This window comes from Rhodnius prolixus, unplaced genomic scaffold (assembly GCF_049639745.1).
Source record: "Rhodnius prolixus isolate KJV_2025 unplaced genomic scaffold, Rpr scaffold_4, whole genome shotgun sequence".
NCBI lineage: Eukaryota > Metazoa > Arthropoda > Insecta > Hemiptera > Reduviidae > Rhodnius > Rhodnius prolixus.
In genome coordinates this window covers 16155568-16179529 of record NW_027411614.1, presented here as the reverse complement: position 1 = coordinate 16179529, position 23962 = coordinate 16155568, and the positions used below count along the sequence as shown (strand labels likewise).

The 23962-nt window shown below is 33.8% G+C and overlaps 1 protein-coding gene across 4 annotated transcripts in view; it reads right to left on the bottom strand.

Moving 5' to 3' along the window:
• Ca-beta (Calcium channel protein beta subunit) overlaps positions 1-22207 on the bottom strand; it is a 602416-nt gene extending 580209 nt beyond the window's left edge. For all 4 annotated transcript variants that reach the window (XR_012459538.1, XM_074131403.1, XM_074131405.1 and 1 more), the window contains exon 1: positions 21886-22207. Coding sequence is in view for 3 of the 4 variants with exons in the window: in XM_074131403.1 (XP_073987504.1) it covers positions 21886-21981 (96 nt within the window). In the remaining variant the exon portion in view is untranslated. The remainder of the gene's footprint in view (positions 1-21885) is intronic.
• Between the last annotated feature and the right edge of the window lie 1755 nt (positions 22208-23962).

Below are 23962 nucleotides of genomic sequence, written 5' to 3'. Positions count from 1 at the left end.
TCTTCAAAAGTTTTGAAAGTGAATTTGTAAATTTTTATTTGATAAAAGTATTGAATACACTTGAGTTTTCTCTTAATAGGTTCCTTAGAAGGTATTAAAGGATTTTAGGTATTAAAACCGCATTGTGTCACATTGTTCTTCCTCCAATATACTATAATATAATATAAGTTAACGTTGTCTGCTATTTTAGGTTCCCCTTACACCGAGAGAGTAAAACTGAACAGTCACTTTCAACTACTTAAACGATTATTTTACGACAGATCTACTAAACTTCTCCTGATAACGAAAGACTGAACACATCTATTTTAACAAACCTATCTTGGTGAACGCAACTGAAACGCCCACAACGCGTAGGAAATAATCTCGTCTTTTCAAAACCCTTCATTCCGCAGTATCTTTTTAAGGAATCGCGTAATTTTAGACATATTCAAACGCTATTTTAATGTATATCTCCTCGGGCACATGTTCTGTTAATGATTTTTTATCTAGTAACGTAGCTTCCATTTAGAGGCTTCAAGGCTGACCGTAACCAAAATCTTGTTAATTAGTCGTTTATAATTAAAACCGTCCTGTAGGACAGTTGTATAAGGGTTGATCGTCCCAAAATGCACGAAAAAGCGTAACATTGAAAAACACCCAACTTTGACAATTTTTTTCTCTTTTTCTATAAAAGATAAAATTCCCAAATTTTCTTTATAATATAGGGCAAATCCTCCTTTATAACTGTATTTTTTTTTTAACAATTACATATGTTATTAATATATTAAATTTATTAAATTAAAAAAAAACTAAAAGTTTGAAAAAATGCCACGATCTTATCGAGAGTGTTATGCAGTATGACTAACAGCTGTCATTAATCTAATGAAATCTCTCCGTTTCCAAATGCCTTTTTCACAATTTACATCAGCTGTAAAGGTCCGAAATCATCAGCTGATATATCTACAAAATTTATTAAAATACTATACATATATTAAACACAAACTAAACAATAAGTAAAAAAACTGTAATAAGTGTACAAAAAATAATAATAATAAAATCGAATATACGGTAAATAATTATTTTAATTAAGAGTTAGTTTAACGAACCTTTTACTTTTTATTAGAAAGAATTTTTATTGTATATTTTAGGTATTATTATAATTAATAATTACGACATCCTCCTTATAAAACTTTCTGACATGTAATTGTCTATTGTTGTTAATTTAATAGGATTTTTACTTAAAACTCTAATTAACCTTATGATAATATTAAGTACAATTTATGTAAATTAAAAGAAATTCATGCTAGTATAATATTTTTTTCTTGGACACTGTAAATTATACATGTATGGTAACGGCAGAGTATGTAAAATCTTAGCATTTTAAATAAAACCTTAAAGGAGGATAAAGTTATTTTACAAAAATGGTTGCCTATTTAGTCTTTGTGAATGTAAAAAAATTACCTAAAACGTTTATAAATTGTCTAATAGGTATATATTCATTAAACAAAGAAGTGGTGGATTAAAATGAACCCACAGAAATGCCAGCATGCCACGTTTACTCTCCGGCGGGGCTCCTGTCCACTTGTCCTCTTCAATAGCAATCCTCTTCCTTGTACAGATCTGGTGCGCTACCTTGGACTCGTTATAGACAAAAGAGTCACGTGGAACCCACACACTAGACTTAAAAGACAAGCAATGACGAAACGTGCGAAACTACTTTATAGGCTTCTTGACGACGCTTCAAATTTCCCTTAGAACTCAAACGTTTAACATACAACACTATTCTCAAACCTATGTGGACTTACAGGACTAGAGCTGTGGGGTTCAGCCAAACCTACGAACATAACGGATAGTACGAACATTTCAGTCAACACTACACCGACAGATAGTTGACCCTCCTTTCTACGGTGACTAACCTCACTCTTCACACCGATCTCAAGATTTCCTTCATAGACCAACACGCCAAGACTAAATACCAAAAATTCCATACTGCTCTTTCGACTAGCTCTAATCCTCTTGTACAGTCTCTCGTCTCCACTGACAACCCTAATACTCCTCGCCGACTGAATCGCCAGTGGCCCCGCGACTTCCTTGTAGTCTGAAGGCCTAAACGCCATTATTCTCCTATCTCTCCTCTCTCCTCCTCGTATTCTCCTCCTCACATTCTCCTCTCTCCTCCTCGTATTCTCCTCTCTCCTATAGAGAGTGCTACCGCTGGGTAGTTTCTCTCCTCCTGCTCTCCTCCCGCACCAGTTCAACATACTCTCTCCATATTTACTGATTGTATTGCATTTATACAGATTGTAAATTACAAAATAAATTAAAAAATAAAAGTTTTCAAATTATATTATTATTTATAAAAAGCCAAAAAGTAGTAAAGAAAAAATTAAATGACATTGTTAAAGTAAATCTCATTACTAATTTATTAAATGAAAGCACATACCATACACTCAATAACACGTAGAATGCTTGTATATTGTATTCCTGGTTTTCGACTCGGATATAATAAAGATTTGGTCAGAGTTCAAATGAACACGCGTGTTTCGATGGATGAAATCAAAGATATATCCAGCGCAGCGAATCTAATCACCTTTTAAATAAATTCAGTACTTAAAATTTTCAACAAGTGCGACTTTATACGTTACAGCGAACACTTTAAATATCAAATAAAACAAGGCAAATAGAACTACGAAACAACTACAAAAAATAAAATAAATAGTAGATTAGTATTATCCGCATAACGTTCGTTTTATTTGTTCTTATCTATATTTTATAGGTTAATAATTAACGTGAACGAACAATATTAACTTTAAAGAAAAACGTAATCTTCCATTTTCTAGAAAATTACCAAAAACCAAAAAATCGCTTCAGTGATATAGAAGTTTCTGTTAGCGATTAGTTTCTGATAGATGTTAGATCGATATCTTAGATTAAATAGAGAAATAAGATAGTATCAGGGTAGAATTCCAAGTTGTACCTTGTGCTAACTTGTAACTTGAAACTTGTACAAATAATACTGGTTACCAAAGAAGTAATATCTACTTTTTCTTCTATCTTGATGCTGTTAGGGCAGTGATTCTCAACCACTTAGCCGCGGCACTTTTACAAGCCGCGAAAGTTTTTAAAGTGTGCCGCCAAATTTTAGAAATGCATATGATTAAAATTATAAATTAAATGTAGAAGACGATATTAGAGTAGCATTATCATTTATACGACCAAATATAAACGAAATTATCAAAAAAACATCAAGCTCAAATTTCTCTTTAAAAGTATTCTAAATATTACTTGTAATTAATCCCTTAAAAAACATATAACATGTAGCACATATGTTTTTGTAGCACATATTATTTTATTTTATATTTAAAATAAACAAACTATTTTACACAGTGTATCATGGATAAGTAAAATACTTTTAAACTTATCTTATTGTTAGTATACCACCAAAATTTTGAAATTGTTAAAAGTGTGCCGCGACAAAAAAAAAAAAAAGAAAAAAGGTCGAGAATCAGTGCCTTAGGGTATACCAGCTAAATAAAACGAACAATACTAATGTTGAATACCCAAAATTCACAGTATAAACTCGCTATATTCTTGTAGCATCTTGAACGAGAATGTTACAACACTCTTCTCACGGGCTCTTTAGTAAATTTCTCAGTAATGGTTGTAATATTTTAGTAGACAGAAGTTCCTCTTCACAAAAGGCTAAGTTGGTTGTGGCGCTCTGACGAATTAAGCACACACAATATGTTTAAAACAGAGATTTGGAATCATTGTCTCCCACTAGTGATTGAAATTTTTAATTTAGAGATTGCTGAAAAAAATAAAATATTTAGTTGAAAGCAGAGTAACAATGTAGCAGTCTATAAGAAACAAACATATTTGCGCTCACTTTAATAATAGATAAAATAAATGAAGCAGTAATTACTTGATTTAATACTCTTTACAAGCTGGAGATAAATATCAACTGTAATTTTAGATTTCCTTCCATCTTACACTAATTTCTTTTCTACAAAAAATTTAATGAATTAATTGTAAGTACATAACTGTTGGATCTCATGGCTAACTAACCAAACATAGTAGACAACTCCCAGACTATCAATTACCGGATTTACTCTCACAATTATCATACCTTGTTAAATAATTTCTATGCAGTTTAGGTAGAATATTTCTTGTTATTCTTCACCCGTCTAAGATGAATACTTCTACTGTTTTTGAACTACGCTGTGCTCAAACAGATAACCAGAAAAATTGGTAAACATTATTTTAGTTTCAGAGAACAAAAAGGGTATTTACAGTAAAAACTTTTAAAAACATTTGTTGGATCAGAATACTTCCTTTTGTTCTTGAGGGCTAGAGAAAATAAAATAAGAAAAAAATATATATTTTTTTTAAAATCTTTTATTGAAATTTGCGACTGCAACGGTTATTGCAACAAGCAAATGTGATGAAATATATGTCTTGATTGAAGATTGGAGAAGGCACCCAGCGGCAACACTCCGTTAACGTGATCAGATCACTATGAGTATACTGTTATGAGGAGAGCAGGTCGCGGGGCCATCTTCTCTTCAATCTCCTTGGAGGATTGCCTAGCAATGTGGAAGAAGATGAGTGTTCAATTAAAGGATTAGGGTGAGCTGCTGTAAAGGAATGAAAGTTTAAGAAAATAGTTTTAGTAAGGTCGTTGATGAAAGGGATTTTGAGATCATTATGAATGGTGAGGTTAGAAATGTAGAATGGAGCGTTAAGTAGTTTTCGTAATATTTTTGATTGTAAAGTCTGGATGCGTAAAGAATTGGAACGTTTAGTCGATCCCCATACTTCAATGCCGTATGACCAAATAGGTCGGAGTAACAACAGGTATAAGAGTCTTTTGTTTTGTAAGTTGAGTTTAGATCGTTTGTCAAGTAGTCTGGCGAGAAGTTTGTAGCGTTGGTTAGTTTCTTGTCTTTTCAATCTAGTATGGGGATTCCATTTCAACCGCTTGTCTAGGTACAGTCCAAGGTAGCATAATAATAATAATAATAATAATAATAATAATAATAAGGTGTATATTTCCAATTTACAATAAACGTAATGAAGAAAAATTACAATATATAACACAAATGCATGGACTTGGTCCATCAGCAGAGAAGCACCTAACTAAAATTCCAACTTGATACAAAGCAAACAAAAATAAAATAAAACAAAAATACATAAAATTTAAGAGAAGAAACTAAAAATTAAACTGTTCTATCATAAACTTCCTATATCTACCTGCGCATATGCAATACATATTAAGCTGTGCCCAGTCCTTACCATTCAAATACTCTAAAAATTGGGGTTCACCTAATTGTTTTGTCCCAAAACATTTAATTCTGAACTCCCTTAAAACAGGACAAACGGCAATGTAGTGGTAGACATCTTCCACTTGACCCAGATTGCACAAACTGCATAAATGCTCCTGCTCACTTCTCCCAATTCTAAAATTCAGTCCTAAGAGCTGACCTCTTACCTTAAAAACATTTTTCATTAAAATAAAGTTGTTATCATCTGCTATATAAGGATTTTGTAAACTTAAGGTAGCATACTTTGTCCACAGTTAGTATAGGAATTTGGTTCAAGATGATGGGAGGTAGAATTTTTCGTCTAAGAGTAAATACTATATATTTTGATTTCGTAACGTTAGTTTTGATTCGCCATTTGTTGAGCCAGTCCTGTAAGTGATTGATGTGTGTTTAAAGAGCTCGTGTAGCGGTAAGAGGATCGGAATGAGGAGATAAGATTGCAGTATCGTCAGCAAAGGTAGAAAGAATTGTTTTTGGATGTTGAGGTATGTCTGCTGTATACAAGGAGTAAAAAAGAGGTCCTAGGACACTACCCTGAGGAACACCAGCTCGAGCTAGATGGATACCAGAGTCTTCTGCTCCACAGTTGACTCTGAAATATCGATCTTGTAGGTACGATTTGAAGATAAGGAATGTATGAGGAAGAATCTCCCTCAAAAAAAAATATTTAATTCCTAAAATAGATCAAATTTTCAAATTAAAAATTTGTATAAATACAGCCGATGTCTTAGATTATTATTTAAAACTCCTTTAAGAGAATTTAAACCATCGTTCATAACACCAAAATGATAAATCATTAAATTTAGCCAAACATAAAACAGCGTAAATTAATTATTTAACTTATCGTGACCGTTTCTTCCTTTAATTATTAACACTGAAAAGTTATGTTTAAAAAAATATTCATAGAATAAGTAAAGAAAGTAGGCAACAAATAAATGAGGAGAATAAATAACTAAATTAATAATATCTATTAAGAAGGCAATGAGGAGGTCTCACAAGCCTTGTGGTGGTGTACAAGTTTTTAATTAACGCTTAATTAAAATGTATGAGATAAGAAAAGAGTTATTTTTATTACTACTTTAGAATCCGTAAACTGTTAGACACATGCCATAATAAAAATTAGTATTTTGTTTAGATTACTTTTTTAAGGTTAAATTTCTTAATTTTTATTTAAATACTTTCTGCCGTCAAATACATTACTTAAATTGGACGCATTTTTGTGATAAACTTCGAAATAGATAATAAATTAACAATTCTGTGTACCACTTGATTAGAATTTAAATCATGTCTAATTCCAAACAATTAAGTTAACTTCTCCTAGTTGCAGGAAACGATTTTGGCATCCATTAGGATAAAAAAAAAAGTGAACAACAAGGATAAATATCGCGGGCTACAAAATTATTAAAGTAGCGCCACATGCGGCCCGCCGGCCGCGGATTAACTACCCTTGGAGCTAGAAACCAGGAATTCTATTTAATTGAAGAGGTAAACTAGTACTATAATTGTACATGTTTCCAATGAGACTATACCCATATGTCAGGAGATACAACAATTATAGAAATATTATTATTCATTAGAAAGGAAGTATAACGCTCGCAAATTTCATCAGCTTATATCTCCTTTATAAACACAGCTAGAAAGCGAGAATTATGCCCTATTGAAGAGATAGATTAGTACTATAATCGCATACATTTTCGCTGCAATAACACCAATAGGACAGGAGATACAGCAATTCGAAATACGAAGGAAATGCAAAACTTCCATAACTTATCACCTCATCTCTCATTAATAAATGCAGCTAGAAGGCTGTAATTGGGCACTATTGAAGAGGTTGATTAGTACTACAATCGCCGATGTTTTCGCAGAGTTTATACAAATACAACAGGAGATAGAGCAGTTCGAAATATGAAGGAAGTATAACGATCCCAATCTTCATCAGCTTATATCTCCTTTATAAATACAGCTAGAATGTTAGAATTTTTCTCTATTGCAGAGGTAGATTAGTACTATAATTGCCTATCTTTTCGTAGAGATTACACTAATAGAACAGGAGATACAGCAATTCCAATTATGAAGGAAGTATAACGCTCCCAAAATTTATCAGCTTATATCTCCTTTATAAATACCGCTAAAATGTTAGAATTCTTCACTATTGGAGAGATAGATTAGTACTATAATTGCCTACGTTTTCGAAGAGATTACACCAATAGAACAGGAGATACAGCAATTCGAAATATGAAGGAAGTATAACGCTCCCAAACTTTATTAGTTTATATATCCGTTAAAAATACAGCTAAAATGTTAGAATTCTGAACTATTGGAGAGGTAGATTTGTACTATAATTGCCTATGTTTTCGTAGAGATTGCACCAATAGAACAGGAGATACAGCAGTTCGAAATATGAAGGAAGTATAACGCTCCCAAAGTTTATCAGTTTATATCTCCTTTATAAATACCGCTAGAATGTTAGAATTCTTCACTTTTAGAGAGGTAGATTAGTACTATAATTGCCTATGTTTTCGTAGAGATTACACCAATAGAACAGGAGATACAGCAGTTCGAAATATGAAGGAAGTATAACGCTCCCAAACTTTATCAGCTTATATCTCCGTTATAAATACAGCTAGAATGTTAGTATTTTTCTCTATTGGAGAGGTTGATTAGTACTATAATTGCCTACTTTTTCGAAGAGATTACACCAATAGAACAGGAGATACAGCAGTTCGAAATATGAAGGAAGTATAACGCTCCAAAACTTCATCAGCTTATATCTCCTTTATAAATACAGCTTGAAAGTGAGCATTATGCACTGTTGGAGAGGTAGATTAGTACTATAATTGCCTATGTAGAGATTACACCAATAGAACAAGAGATACAGCATTTAGAAATATGAAGGAAGTATAACGCTCCCAAACTTTATCAGTTTATATCTCGTTTATAAATACAGCTAGAATGTTAGAATTCTGCATGTTTGAAGAGGTAGATGAGCACTGTATATGTACTTATTTTCGGAAAGTTTACAGAGTGGTAAATTTCATTTTCGAAAAAACGATTCGCAGATATATGTTGATCCAAATGTCCTCACAGCTTTTTGTGTAATTTTTTTTCAAATCAAATATTTTTTCCTTTTTGGATCATACATGTTATAAAAACCTATTTTTGATTTGATGTGTTTCAAAAATGATATTTCGGCGTAACTTAATGAAGTAGGCCGATCATAATAATTCCTTTTACTTAGTATAGTAAAAGAAAGTAACAATGAATCTTAGTAAAACTTACTCTAGGATTTAAATTGCTCTATTATTCAAATCCTCATGAGGTGGATAATTGGAAATATAATTACGTACAACTCAACTGAACGAGTATTTTAATAGATAAAGAGGGATTCTCTTTGATTTTAAACTCTGTTAAACCCATCACAATTTAAGTGCGTGAATTCCCACTTAGCTTTTGTGTACATGGGTTATTGTACACAAGAGTATGAACAGAGCAAATTTAGCTTTCAACCGAGCGAAGGCAGCGAAGAGAACTAACCTTCTCCGAAGGTTCAATGAGCACCTCTCCGCCCTTTCTCATATTAAACGGATGGTGCCTTAAGAGCAACTTCAAGCCGTGACATATTTCTTTAAAAAAAAAAAATCACCAAGTTAGCAAACGAGAGCTTATTGAACAGTTTTCAACCGCACATAATCAGCGCATCGCCATTCAGTCGGAATCTAGAAGTTTGAAGACTCGGGTAATAACGTCTTCTTACTTCCACTTCGTCAGCTACCATTTAATGTCGCTAACTGTTCTCTCTTGTTGGATACTCGCTAATACTTTGGCCAGTCACTTTTAATTAATAAAGAAATATAAATGAAGCGGTAAATTACAATACCGCAAAATATGTATAATTATATGTATTCCGAATTAAATGTAGAATATAATCTGATTAAATCTTTCCACAAGGCTGTCCCACAAGGCACAATTATTGAGGTATGAGATTATGTCCCTGTATATTGAACTCAAAGGTGTGTAAATGCGCTAAAAGTAGGTAGAACTTTTTGTAGGAAGAATGAGGATATGTTTGATTGGCAGTTACAAATGTAGGAAAAGATCACAAGATGGAAGTTAAACTGCTAGTCCATAACCAAGCATATAAAACGTAAGGTATTTGTTGTCTATTTTTAGAGCACAACCGTGCATTGCGATCACGAAGAATCTATTAAGTCTCTCTACAGTTGCCAGGAGTATCCTTGTCGGAGAAATCATAAGTTCTGAGTTTTTAGGAAAACCTCGAGTACTTAGTAACTACCCAAGGTGTCTGAATCTTCCTTGAATGATGACATCACAGTCAATTTAGGAAATGTATTGCAACTTCCACCGTCTCCACACAGGATCCGTGAATACCAAGAGATGCTGACTTCTTCAAGTATCCTCTAAGTCGATAATTCATGTTAGGAAACACGACATATTGTGTGCATTTTTCTTCGTTTAGGCCGTGGCTTTTCATAGATCTGTTACGGTTTCCGTTTCCGCGTTTAGATCTTTGGCTGCGTTTAACAAGAAAGGCTACTAAATACAGAGTGTCTCTCAGTAGACAAGTTGTCCTTCTTCAACTGTTTAGCGAAGAATACCCACAATAAGTATTGGGCTCCATAAATTTGATTTTAGTGCCTTTACCAGGGGTGTCGACATTTTCCGACACCCATATTAGAGTGACTGTGTCATTTTTATGGAGTACATTAATATTGCGGAAGCCATTTCACTTTGAGATGACAACAAATGAGTTCAGCGCTTTAAAGGCAGCCTGGTTATCATAAAATACAAATCATAATTGCCCGATTCCGATAGCCTCTGTCGAGGTTAAACCGAACGTATGACCAACTAATGTTGTTAATTACCCCTTGGCTGATGCTTGGAAACTGCCGGGTACCTAGCCCAAAAACTTCATCCTCAGTACCTCCAGTGATTTGATAGAACAGTATACTAAGTTATAGTTAACCTTTCTGTCCTTAGACAGATTCTAACTAGGGGAGAGGTAGCACACTGGGAAATCCACTCTCTGGTGCCGATGCTCTTTCTTATTTCACTCCCTTTGCTGATCATTAAAAAATGTCCTTTAAAAAACTAAATCAAGGAGCACCCGATCCCAGCTGTAGGACAGGTTATCTGTGACGTAGACATAACAAATATACAAAATAATTTAAAATTAACTGTAATATGAATACTACTAAGAATAATTAGATAAGCTTTCAGCACTGTTTAACAAACTTACTTATGCATATAAGTAATATAATTTAATGGCAATGTACGTTCTTGAGATGTAATAAATAATACAAGATAAATTAGTTTCTGGCTGACACGTTAAGTAGCCACTTCACTATATCAATAACGCCAATAAATCAACGCCCTACTGGCATTAATAGTTGAAAATTAGTTAATTAATTGCTGTGTTGATTACCCTTAAATGGACAGATGTTCAACTGCTGGTGTATTTCTATCCAAGTTATAAGGGGATTTGATATTTCTCACACAAAATCCTCAATGAAGGTAGACTCTAAAAGACAAAATTCTTTATTTTTTCTGATTGGACTGAAATGACGGCAATATCGGACAAAAATTTAAACATGAATCTGAAATTAAAAATCATTTAAAACTTATAAAACTGGACGAAATTTTGGCGTTTGGTAGGTATTGAAATCAAGACATAAGAGATTTATCTCCCAAAACCTTAGGGTTTTCTTTTACAGGCATCCTCTTTACAATCAATCTACAGAACCGAAGATCTCCAAAAATTGGCGCATTGGCTGTGAGAAAGCTAACATGCTAAACATATTGTTAAATATGTTTTAACTCAGAAATTAAAAAAGTCAACCTTATCACATAGGTCCTCTCCTCTTTGGGTGGATTGCAATGAGGAGGAGGATTTCAAACGTATAATAATTATATGTCCACGTTAAGTAGTAGAAAGGAAACGAATTTTTGACGACTTATACAGGTATTTAGATGCACCATTGCGCTTACGAAGACCTAATATTCTCCACCAACATCTATATGCTTAAATCTTTTAGCAGAGCTAGCAAAGAAATATGAATGTGTTTAAAAGTTTTAGCCAATTAGAATGAATGCAAGAAAATTATTAGAGAAGGATTACGTGATTTTAATTTCGGTAAAGCTATAAGGATGGCGGGAATATAGTGTACTGATCCATCCATTAGTTGTAGTTTATGTAAATAGTTGTATATAGTAGAGGGATGACTGTGTGAAGCGAATGTATTTATAAGTAAGAATGGAGAGTGAGTGATATTCTAGTGATAAGCACCTAGACGATGCTGGCTGTATGGCGAAAAACCTTATCACATTAGTTAACTTAGACTAACATCAAGCATTTCATTTCTTATTATAAGGCACCTAGTATTTGTTGGTATTTAATATAAGGCTCTTAGAATTTTGACATTTTGGCAATTTTAAAGAAACCAGCATCGTTTTAAAAAAGCAAGCATTACTCTCCAGCTAAATATCACCATATCATTGATTTCATTAGTCACCAGAACTTGATTCATCAATTTAGCGTAGAGAATTTGCTTCCTATAATGTTTTGTGTCAGTAATAAAGTATGTGACACAAACATAAGGGGAAGTCAAATTTTTTACCACAAATTGGTGAATCAACCTCAATTGAAGGTTAAAAATCCGTTTCCAGTCAGAAATATAATAAACCTGCTTGCCACGACGGCTAAAATCAACTATATAATCGTGGATTGCGGACTCAATCTCATTTTTAAATGTTTCTACTCTAAATTTCACAGTTTTGTAAACTCAGAGCGCTTTGTATGGTAAATGCGCAACTCAAAACTCTTACAAGTTGCTACTCAGGCCCTTCACAAACCGCTTCTCAGGCTCTCCAGGCCGTTATTCATACTCTTCAAGCTACTACTCAGGCTCTTCAAACCTCTGCTCAAACTTTTCAAGTTGCTATTCAGGCTCTTCAAGCCGATTCTCAAACTTTTCAAGCTGTTACTCAAACTCTTCAAGTTACTACCCAAGTCCTCCAAACCGCTACTCAAATGTTTCAAGCCACTTCTCAGTCTCTACAATTTAGAATCAATTCAAAATGAGGAGACCTCTTTCGGTTATCTTTTTTTATAAAAAAGTATATGTCACTCTTCATAGTCTGAGACATTCCAACAAAAAATTGGCATACATTTTTAGGGATAATACGCATTATTTATTTATTTTTTAATGGGATGGACTTTTTATCATATATTGACGTGAACTCAAGCTCTTTTAGAAGACCATCCTCTGTTCCACTGTTTACATACAAAAAAAAAAGGTTGATTTACTTGTGCTCATTTTGGAAGCGACATTAGTGCTACTTTGTATATTTACCTTAAGGATGTCGCTTTTTTCGTCTCTTAAATAAATATTGACTAAGATTTAACAAGGTTTCTACATAATGCTAAGAATAAAGGTAATTCCTAAATACAAACGATAATGTTTTGAAAATCTTCCAATTGTTTTTACTTTCAAAAATAAAATCCATTTTAAAAAAAACAACCTTGCAAACCTTTTTTACTGTGGGTATAAGCGTTTACTCAGCTCAAGTGCCATTAGACACAAGTGACAAGCCGCACTTTCTGACATTTCTCAAAAGTGAGTTACAGATTTCTACGACTTAAAAGACTAAGACTTAGAAATGTTGGTGTTGCAAATCAAAGCGACCTGACAAGCATCCTTAAAATGTGTCCTTGGATCCTTGGATGTGATGCTGCATACAGCGTTGCACAATATACGCTTCGCTAATAGAACAAAATGCACGGGTGCAATACCTCTGATTTAGTTAAAGTGAACAAGCTTGGAAAATAACAAAATATAACCTCATTGGTGTATAAAAATATTTCCACAAAACATTTTGTGATAATAAATTGCAAACTTTTTGGTTGAATTTGGTGTGCCGCGGGTGAAAACTGCAGCGCAAGTAAAACAATTGATTAAAATTGATTTGGACATATGTATGAAGGGCGTAATTATAACCAACATGTTCTGCCATTCCTTCTACCAAAAAGATAGATAAGTAGAATAAGAAGTTCAAAAATCGTAGCAGCCATTTTTGAGTATTATCTTGCAATTAGATTTGTAAAATATTACCGTTTTTACTCCACAGTAAGAGGACAGGTTATGACAGGTGAGAGAACATGCACTTTATACTAAGAACAGGTTTATGTCCATGAAGTTATGTTTTATAGGTGCAGTAGTTCTCCAGCTCTGGTAATAGTAAACTTCTTCCAATCGACGTTTTATGTCTTTATCATTGCTTGTGGCAATAAAGAATATTTTTTTACCTCGTAACACCTCGTGATGGCTCTATTGCACAGCTTACTAGATCTTCATTTGACACTGTCACGTCTTTTTTTTATCTTCAATTGCCAAAGATTGTTTTTTTGTTTTTTGTATTATTCACCAGATTCTAGAAGCACTATTAAATACATACATTAGAGATCAAACAATAAGATCATTGGACAGTGCCGATCATTGACTGCGGACAAGGTATAAGATTATCATCTTTTTATTACAAACATCTATAATTGTTACAAACATTTGTATTTGTTTTTTAATCTGTACTCTTAAAACTGCCTACATACATTGCAGGGTGTCCATTATTCGTCTGGAAGAACTCAAATTCCCTCATCTCAATGTTTCTGAATCAATATTTATTCTGTGTTTTCTTTAAGAGACAGGCGTGAAATAGTTTTCAGCATTTTAGCATAATGATTGATTATTCGAAAAGTCATCTTAATTTTTTGCAGCATCTTCTTTAATACAAAGTTAAATTGGATAGAGCCAACAGCTTCTTTTTTTTTTAACTTCCGCTTGTAATTTATGTTAGTTTTGGAAAATAGTTATCTAATATGAACAATACTTGTATATATGAATGTACAGGTTGTTCATTTTAAGACGGCTCAAATGCATTTCATGCTTAAACGATAATTCTGAGCCAAAAATGTTAGAGGAAAAATTTGTTGCCCGTCACCTCCCGTTTCAGAATATGTGACTTGATTTTTTATACCAATTTTTTTGGTAATTAAACGCAACTCTTCCAAAATTACCAAATAATTATTAAACCTTCTTGTTTGTAATAGATGTAAAATTATTTTTTAGCCATTTTGTGTATGCTTGAGAACATCTAAAGCTCTTAACATTTGATTTTTCTTAAAAATATCACTCGGAAAACGACTTATTTCACGATATTAAGAAAAATACTAGCTTTACTGCCTTGGCAATATTTTTAATAGAAAGGGAATGAAAAAAATACATAAAAATGATGTATGCGGGCAGAAATCTAAAATCAAGTCACATATTCTGAAACTAGAGATGACGGGCAACAAATTTTTCCTCTACCATTTTTTGCTCAGATCAACCGTTTAAGCATGAAATGCATTTGAGCCGTCTTAAAATGAACACCCTGTATATTGGTTGTAGTGACCGTAAAAATATTATATTAAGGATTCATATTGGCGAGGAATCGGTCCAAATAAAAATAACAACTCGTCAGAAAACAGAGTTTTCTGTAACTCAACCAACTCGCATAGCCACGCCCTGAAGAAGGTAGTATATTTGTCAAAACGTTGGCAAAAAGACGAGTTGTTGTTGGCAAAAAGTTGTTTTTATTTGGACCGATTCCTCGCCAATTTGAATATAATACTTGTAAACTAAATTTAATGCTGAGCGAAAAATTACTTATTTTAATCGAGATGATAAGAAGTTACTAAGAAAAAGTTGAAAGATTCTCAATTTATTTTTTTAAACCTTTTTTTTGCAATTCTTATTTTTGTAATTACTTTCTAGTTTACATAACTCCTATCAAGTGAAATCATTGTGGCCGTGCCACATTTTCGGTATTCAGTTTTAATCCGAACTGCACGTTTTATAATGTCATAGATTTTTTTAAAAAAAATTGTAATACATGAACGCATAAAATAAACACAAAAAAACTATAGTAAGGACAAAGTTTCCGTTTGTGATCCTTCAAGAAAACTTATAAAACCTTTTTTAAGGTTATAGAACGTTCTCAGAAATTCTGATTCCGATCGAATGGGTTAGTGATGAAAATGCGCTTAATTTAAATAGATCTATCTCTTAGTTACACTTCGAACACTTCTTCCAGAAAGAAAGTCCTATTGCTTTCTTGTAAATTCATTTTTTGGAAACATTTTACTAGGGTAAAAATTGGTCAGGCTATTTCTGCGGTTTGAGTTGGTTTTCTGTAACGTGCGGTATTTGTGATAAGAACCTAATGATTAAGATTACATGAATTGCTAATATTCTGAGTTAGCAGAATAAATTGGGGCAATTTGGGAAATCTAGGAATATTTTACTCGAGATTTCTACTTGCACTCTACAGTAAGTACAGCGATGTCAAGGCCAAACAAGATTGTTCCATAATTATGGAATCATACGAGGGTCGTTTGAAAAGTCCGTGCAAAAATAAAAACTACTTAATTTTTTGGGGTAAACCTTTTTTATTTTTCAACATAGTCTCCTTTTAGGCTTATACACTTCGCCCAACGCTGCTCTAGTTTGTTGATCCCTTCCGAATAATAGGATTTGTCCAAGTCTGAAAAATAGCCATTCGTTTCTGCAATCACCTCCTCGTTTGAATAAAATCTTTTTCCCGCCAGCCATTTCTTCATATTGGGGAACAAATAGTAGTCCGAGGGAGCCAAGTCTGGAGAATAGGGAGGATGTGAAACGAGTTGGAACCCTATTTCCATTAATTTTGCGACCACAACTGCTGAGGTGTGAGCTGGTGCGTTGTCGTGATGGAAAAGGACTTTTTTGTGGGCCAATCGTGGGCGTTTTTCTTGCAGCTCGGTTTTCAAACGGTCCAATAACGATGAATAATATGCACCTGTAATAGTTTTACCCTTTTCCAGATAGTCGATGAGGATTATTCCTTGCGAATCCCAAAAGACAGTCGCCATAATCTTTCCGGCCGAAGGAACGGTCTTCGCCTTTTTTGGCGCAGATTCCCCCTTGGTAAGCCATTGTTTAGATTGTTCTTTGGTCTCAGGAGTGTAGTGATGTATCCATGTTTCATCCACAGTGACGAAACGACGCTTAAAGTCCTGCGGATTCTTCTGGAACAGCTGCAAACCGTCCTTGCAACACTTCACACGATTTCGTTTTTGGTCAAGCGTGAGCAATCGCGGCACCCATCTTGCGGATAGCTTTGTCATGTCCAAATGTTGATGCAAAATATTATGTACCCGTTCATTCGAGATGCCCACAGCACTAGCAATCTCACGCATCTTCACTCTTCTGTCATCCATCACCATATCATGGATTTTATCAATGATTTCTGGAGTAGTAACCTCAACAGGGCGTCCAGAACGTTCAGCGTCACTTGTGCCCATATGGCCACTCCGAAAATTTTGAAACCACTTATAAACTGTTCTAATCGAAGGTGCAGAGTCACCATAATGTTTATCAAGCTTCTCTTTAGTCTCCTCAGGCGTTTTGCCTTTCATAAAGTAGTGTTTAATCAACACACGAAATTCTTTTTCGTCCATTTTCTGAAAATCACTCGACTTCCTCGATTCAAACGAATGCCAAACACAAAGAAATAGACCGATCTGGCTGAAACTTGGTGTGTGTTCTTCCAAGAGATGCTACTAACTAAACATAACCTCGATACGCGCCAGTGGTGCTATCTCTCTGACTTTGCACGGACTTTTCAAACGACCCTCGTATAACTTCGCCGAAACTTATATAGCAGGATTCTAGAGCAGATTATTTAATTCCTTAACCTCAAAAAATTCATTAAACTAGCTGTATGTCTTCTAAATTATGAATTAGTTTAACAATAGAAATTCAATTTAAAATTTTATTACAAATAATAAAACTTACTTAAAAACTGTCGTACGAATGAATTTATTATAAGAGATCAATAATAAATTAATGAACTTATTTAAATAAAAAAACAGATCGATGAAAGAAAAGTCCGGAAAACATCACGAACAGTATAATAAAGTTTTTAAAAATTAATCAAAACTATTTGTGCCCCCATCCGTATTTGAACAACTGTAAGAATAAAAAAAAAAATGTCGTGAATAAAGTAACAAAGCATTTTTTTTGTCGCCCATTAAGCATAAAATTCACCAGCAACCCATATATTTAGAATAAATTATTCCTTACAAGTGAAGGGAGAACAAAAAAGGGTATATACTAGGGCATTTTGTACATTATGTCACGAGATATTTTCATTAACCCAGTTTTGGACAATTACTATGTTCAATTTTTAAATGTTAATAAAAGTAGTTCGTATTTCGTTTAGGTAAACAGTGGATGAAGTAAAACTAAGAAAAATAGTAAATTTAGTTGAATTGTTTTCTATTCATTATTTTTCAATAAGAAACAAGACATTATTTCTCCATTTGCGCCGTTCAAGTATTCATTACAAAAGTGTTCGATAAAATTGTTTACTTAAAGAAGGATTTTTTTTGCTTTGTTTGAGTAATGATTCTATTTATGTTTAACTGGCCATCAATAAATCCTTTTCTAGGGCACTATCATTCTATTCGTGAAATATTATTCAAAAATAGACTTTGTTTAGAGTAATTGTCAATGTTTATATAATTCGTATTTTCTCTTGTGATGGACCCGTTTTTTGAGGTTATCAATGGCTCTGACTAAACTTTAAGATAATAATAAATTTGTATGAATTATTTAAATGATCATTTAGAGAGGGAAGTTAAATCAGACAATGTAGGATTGTCGTACCAGGATCTAGATTATGCCCACATACTCGGGTGACCAATACAATTGCCCCATTTCCACCTAGTAGTAGCCGGCGGCCATCTCTTTTTATTTTTGGAAAATATGGTTTCTTAAGTATAAGTCCAGAAAACTAATACCAAATAGTTTTTAGAGATTGGTTTATTGTAAGTGTATGGAAAACCCACAACTGAAAAACAATAACAATTAAAATTTCCAGTTTGTTAATTCGCTTAGTTGGCACCAGGAAACTTGACGTAAGGTATTCCAACGTGATTTTCCTTCCGGAAAAATCGCATTACTAAATCGATATTTTTTTATAGGTTTCCTCGAAACCACTCCTCTGATTTTCCTTAAATATTAAACTTTATTAAAACTCGTTCAATAATTTTTTCTTCATAACGTTTTTCTAGAAAATTCGTTGAAGGGTAGTTTCGGATGGGGGAGAGATTTTTCTTCCTTAAGTAAAGGGCCATTTTAAGGTAATAAATAGGTACCATTTTTAAATTTAGTAAACATCTGAGGTCATTGGCTCCCGAAGTTTTTCCAGTGTGCTACCGGCTTCCTGGCCTCTCGTTATGTCCATCACCAAACAGTGATCTAAGATTAAGATTCTAGTAGGGCAGCCCAAGGCCTACGTCTTGGGATCTATTGTGGCTCTCCCACTCCAGACCCGTACGTTTAATCAGACTCTTAATTCTGGAGAGCGACTCTTGGGTAAAGCTCATAGGCCTTGGTTTTTCAAGGCTAATCATTTGCCAGACCCATGCGATGCATGTGTTTTCTGAGCCTGCAGTGGCCGGTTAATAGGCCTACAATTATCCTTATATTATAGCCCTACGGCCTTGGCGAATAGCCCGTGATGAACTCTTTCGCCTTTCTCTGCCTCGTGGTAGCAAGGCACCACTCTTGAGACCAAGTAGGCACCCATAAGTTAATGGTCGCAGACTCCAACACACTTCGGAACCCCAAAACAGGGCTCCGTGCCAACGAAGTGTCCCTGGCCAATAAATCTGCCACTTCGTTTCCCTTATTTCCTGAATGACCAGGCACCCACACTAGAAAGACCTTATTTTGGACTCTAATTTCCTTCAAGGCACCCAGACAGTCCCAAACCAGTTTTGAGTTAACCTGGTAAGAACTAATTGCCCGTAGAGCTGCCTGACTATCCGAGAAAATTACGAACTTAGAATCAATAATTCCTCGCCCACTAATCTCGGCAGCACAGAACCTAATTGCAGTTCTCAAAACCGTACCTAGTTCTCAACGGTGAACTATAAGAACCACTTAGGGATAGAAAATGTATGGGCTAGCAGCCTGCATTGCAGTACGCTAGCCACTGAGCTAACCTTTTCAAAGATACTTCAAAATTAGTTATTTGTTATAATATTTCAAAATTAGTTATTAATACGAATCGTTAAAGCATGCAAAACTGCAAGTTATCTTCAAAAATCGCTGATTTAATTTTTAAATCAGACAAAAACTAGTGTATTCTATTATATAAATACAGTGTGCAAATTTATTGTGTATGTATAACGATTTGGTTAGTTCGATTTATTCAAAAAAAAATTCGATAAATAAAGTGTTTCAAGAAAAAACTCATTGAATATTCAAGTGCGTCACGTTATCGGGAAAATCCCCTGATTGTGTTTATGCTAGAATTATGCAAACTGTCCATACTTACTTAATATTTCAATTCTTGTGCTAATTACAAGAAAAAAAATCTAAAGTAAATTATGATAACTAGTGGCTCACATTTTTGTGGTGCGAGAAATATTAATAAAAAATAAAACCATTTACTAAAACAAATTATTATTGGAAAACTATATTCAGAATCATGAAGAACATTGTGAAATGAATAGAACATATCCAAATCATTCATTTTTGTATCATCTTCAGTGAATAATTTGCTCACATGCGCTTAGAGAAATCCACAATTTCAGACCATTGTTTGTCAGAATATGGTGTTATTGAAACCGAAGCCTTAAGTACTCTTTCTCACTTTTACGAATCTGAAGAGATCCGTCAAACCTCTAACTTCCAGAGGGTATACAGTGTTTTCAATCCAAAATCCCCTGACGAATCGTCAATGGTTCTTCCTACGTTTCTAATGATAACCTTCAGTAAGACATCAACATGCCTTTTATTTCTGAACTAATGGGCACTCGTTTCCTTCCATAATAATCTATCCAGTTATCCCTAATCGTACAGCTTAAGCCTTCACTTCCACTACCACTAAAGCAACCCTCCACGCCGATAAAAATGGCAATGTACCCCGATATTCCTGGAGAGTACCAGATAAAGCTGGCCCCTTTTTATTCCTCGTCCAATGATGAAAAAATTCAATTCAAATTATAATAAAAAATTAAGATTTTATTAAATTCAGCTTTTTTGTGTTTTGCAAATTCTTTACGTACGTGTAGGGAGGGAATACAAGGGGCGCCATAACAATTTATTATGTCCAACATTCATTATCGGAACCAACCAAAACAAACTCTTCTCAAGTTTGTTATTATAACACCCTTTTCGAATTTTTGACTGCGCAATCACGATCTTCTTGCAACATTCTGTAATTAACATACTATTTATGATTGACTTGTAATCGTAGATGTTCCTATTAAAAGTGGATAAACGAAACTTTTTAGCCAAGATTTTAAAACAATTTATTTTGTAACCTCCATTATAAAAATCAAATTTGACTGTAGCATTAAATGTCATTTGTTTCATCGATTAAAAAAAGGTTTACAATAATACAAATAATTGGTGAACCAAATTAATGAAACAAGATTTCATAAAAATTTGAATTTAACTTCTTATCATGAAAAAAAAGAAGTTTTTAAAGGTTAAATTTGTATGTATTATCTCCTCATTTTAACTCACAAATTTAACTAAGTATTTTTCAAAAGTCTTATCAGTTTATTTTAAAAGTTTCTAAAGGAGCTTTACTCTTTGTTATTCTATAATTCTAAAACAATATCTACTTGTGTATTTACGGGTCCTACGTAAATTTAAAGAAATAATGAACTTGCAAGCTAATGTTAATTAGTGAACAATGTCACAATCCCGCGATATAAATATTCCTAAAGTTGAAATATAGAACACAAAGAAGTTGCCTAGATGTTAGGTTGACAGAATAATCATGTAACCTATCATTAAAAAATAAATCGATAGAATATAAGTAGAGCTTACAGTTTTGGTAAATTCTTTGTTTCTATTTATTGAATATAATTTATTTTAAGAAAATTTTAAAAAAGCAAAAATTAATGCAATTTTTTCAAGATGAATGAATTCAATTTAGGAGTTGAATCACTGTTTTTTTAAGTGACATTTAGAGTTGAAAATGAAGCATCACACGTGTTTTCATTTTCTAACGAGGTTATTGGAAATGGATTTAACAGATAATGGGTTTTCATTTACATAAAAAAAATTTATCGGGATCTTTTATATATCTAATTGTATATTTATGTGATAAAAACCATTTTTTTTAAGGAAAAGATTATTAAAAAGTAAGGAGCCACGCCCGCAATGCGTGGGTGGCAAAATGCATGAACATAGCGTAGGAGTCTAGCAACCAGTGGCTTGCCTTATGAATACAATTATAGTGGTTTATAAGCTAATTTATTAATGTTTGTTGATGGCGTTAATATGAAATAGCCTAGCCCAAGGTCTTGGGGAAGGTTGCGGCCTGATAGCCGGAGGTGCAACAGGTCCTGAGGATCAGGTGGGGATAGCTACATGGCCCAGGTCCGCCATCTTCCTCCCTTATATTTAAATTTTTATTAACCATTTGGTATAGTTGATAATTATTATTTAAATAATTTATTTACCTGGCTGGAGGAAGGTAATGAAGACACAGGATCATCCTCTTCTGGGCAAGTCTCTGCTTGCTGTAACTCCTCTATATGTGTCTCCTTTGTTGACATGGCAACAAACTTGCGGCTAAGTCATTATCGCCACATTCGCGATAATATCTCACTCACTTCTTATTTACACACTATTCACACTCGAATAATTTATTATTTTTTTAAAAATTTTACTAAATTTACTTAAATTTACCCCCCGAAAAGTGCTGGACAACCCCCCTATTGGTTGGCGGCACGAAGGGTCTGGCCCAGTTGTCCCCGACGTGGACGAGCTGGGTGGGGATGTAGGCGGGATAGCGGCTCTTGCTCTACAGACGGTCGCCGGGTAATACTTGGCTCGGAAATTTCCGTAAAGTTTCGGTGGTATATCGACCGACAACGTTCGCCGCCTTATCTGCCGTGATAGGCAAACCTGCATGTTCAGTTTACTAAACGCCACCAGGTCAATTGGTCTTAATGACGTTCTTTTAAATAAAAGAATTAACCTGATTTACAAGAAAGTATTGGAGTTCTGAACTGTAAGATAGATAGTTATCAGTTTGTATGAAAAAACCGCTTTTTGGTAAATTATTTATTAAAAGTATAAATTAAACTTTATATTTGAAATAGAGTTCCTAATTTGTGCCGAAGAACAGTTTATCTAGTGGACAACAAACCAATCGAACTTTGCTTGCGTTGATCTCTACCAAGTTCTCTGTAATTTTTATACGTAAATCCTTTAAAACAAGATAATATCCATCGAAGCAAAGCAATTAGCTCAGTGTTAACGTACTGCATTCCCATGCGGAGGAGATCCCGAGTTCGAATCTACCTTACATTCAGGAGATAGACAGTGGCTTTACACTGCAAAAGCTCGGGTGCCCAAGTCATCAGCTGTCAAATCGCTTTAAAGTATTAATAATTAAAACTAAATATCAATTAAACCGTCCCCACTAATAGTTTACTGCAATTCTGTTCACTAAAATTGCAATTTAGAAAATTATATTTATCAAATAACATAGCAAACAAATAGATTGCTTTAATTGTAAACCTTTAATCCTGTGAAGATAATTTATGAGAAGGACTATCTATTCCTCAGTAGCTCTTATTAATCCAATTGCCCTGGAAAAATGGCTCAAATAAAAGTTGAAGGCTAGAACTGTGGCAGTTTAACTAAAAAATCGCTTTAATCATCTCTGATAGAGTTTTAGTGAAGTAAATAATCCACTCAGTAAAATATGCTACTGTTTGTGTACTTTATGTATAACTCAGATTTTTAGGAACATATTTACCCCTTTTATTTAAAAAAAATAGGGCCCATAAATGATTGTAGACTACTCTTCTCTCTTAAAAGAGCCCTTAATCGAATTTGCAGGCAAAAATATTACTAACAAAAGTTGAGTTTCAAGTATACATAATTTACAAAAATTCATTGGAACGTCAACAAATATTTATTTATTTATTTTATTTTATTAATTAAAGTCATCGTCTTTTCTAATGCACTGCTGAACTCCGTTATGTGTTCTTTCACAAGAACAACATGTTTTCTTTAACTCCTCCATGTGGTAGGCAGTCCATTGCGCTAACTATTAAGTTAATCTCTTTCTCGCTTCCCTTCCCACCTCACGGATTTGTTTTTCCTTGTTGGCCTAATAAAGTTTTTCACTATCGATCGGTTTTTCTTATGTTTTCCTGCACTGCGCACATTACTAGTTTGGCTAGTAAATGTTTACTAATTATTTTATTATTATTGTCAAGGCGGTGGAATTGGTTTCGTACTGAGAGTTTAAATCATTAAGTTATGCACAACTGCTGCACATTTTATGTGCAAATACACATTAAGGAAAAGACTTCTGAGATATGGAGAAAAAAAGTATGAATAGAAAGTTCTCTGGTAACTACAATAATTTTAAAATACTGAAGATATAAAATCAGCCCGCAAGGGGTGTCTGTTGCCTGCAGGCACTTGGGGAGTAGCGACCCCACGGGTTATCTCAGCTCCAGTACACCGTGCCTACTCACCAGAATAGTACACGCACATAAACAACACACAGGAAACCAT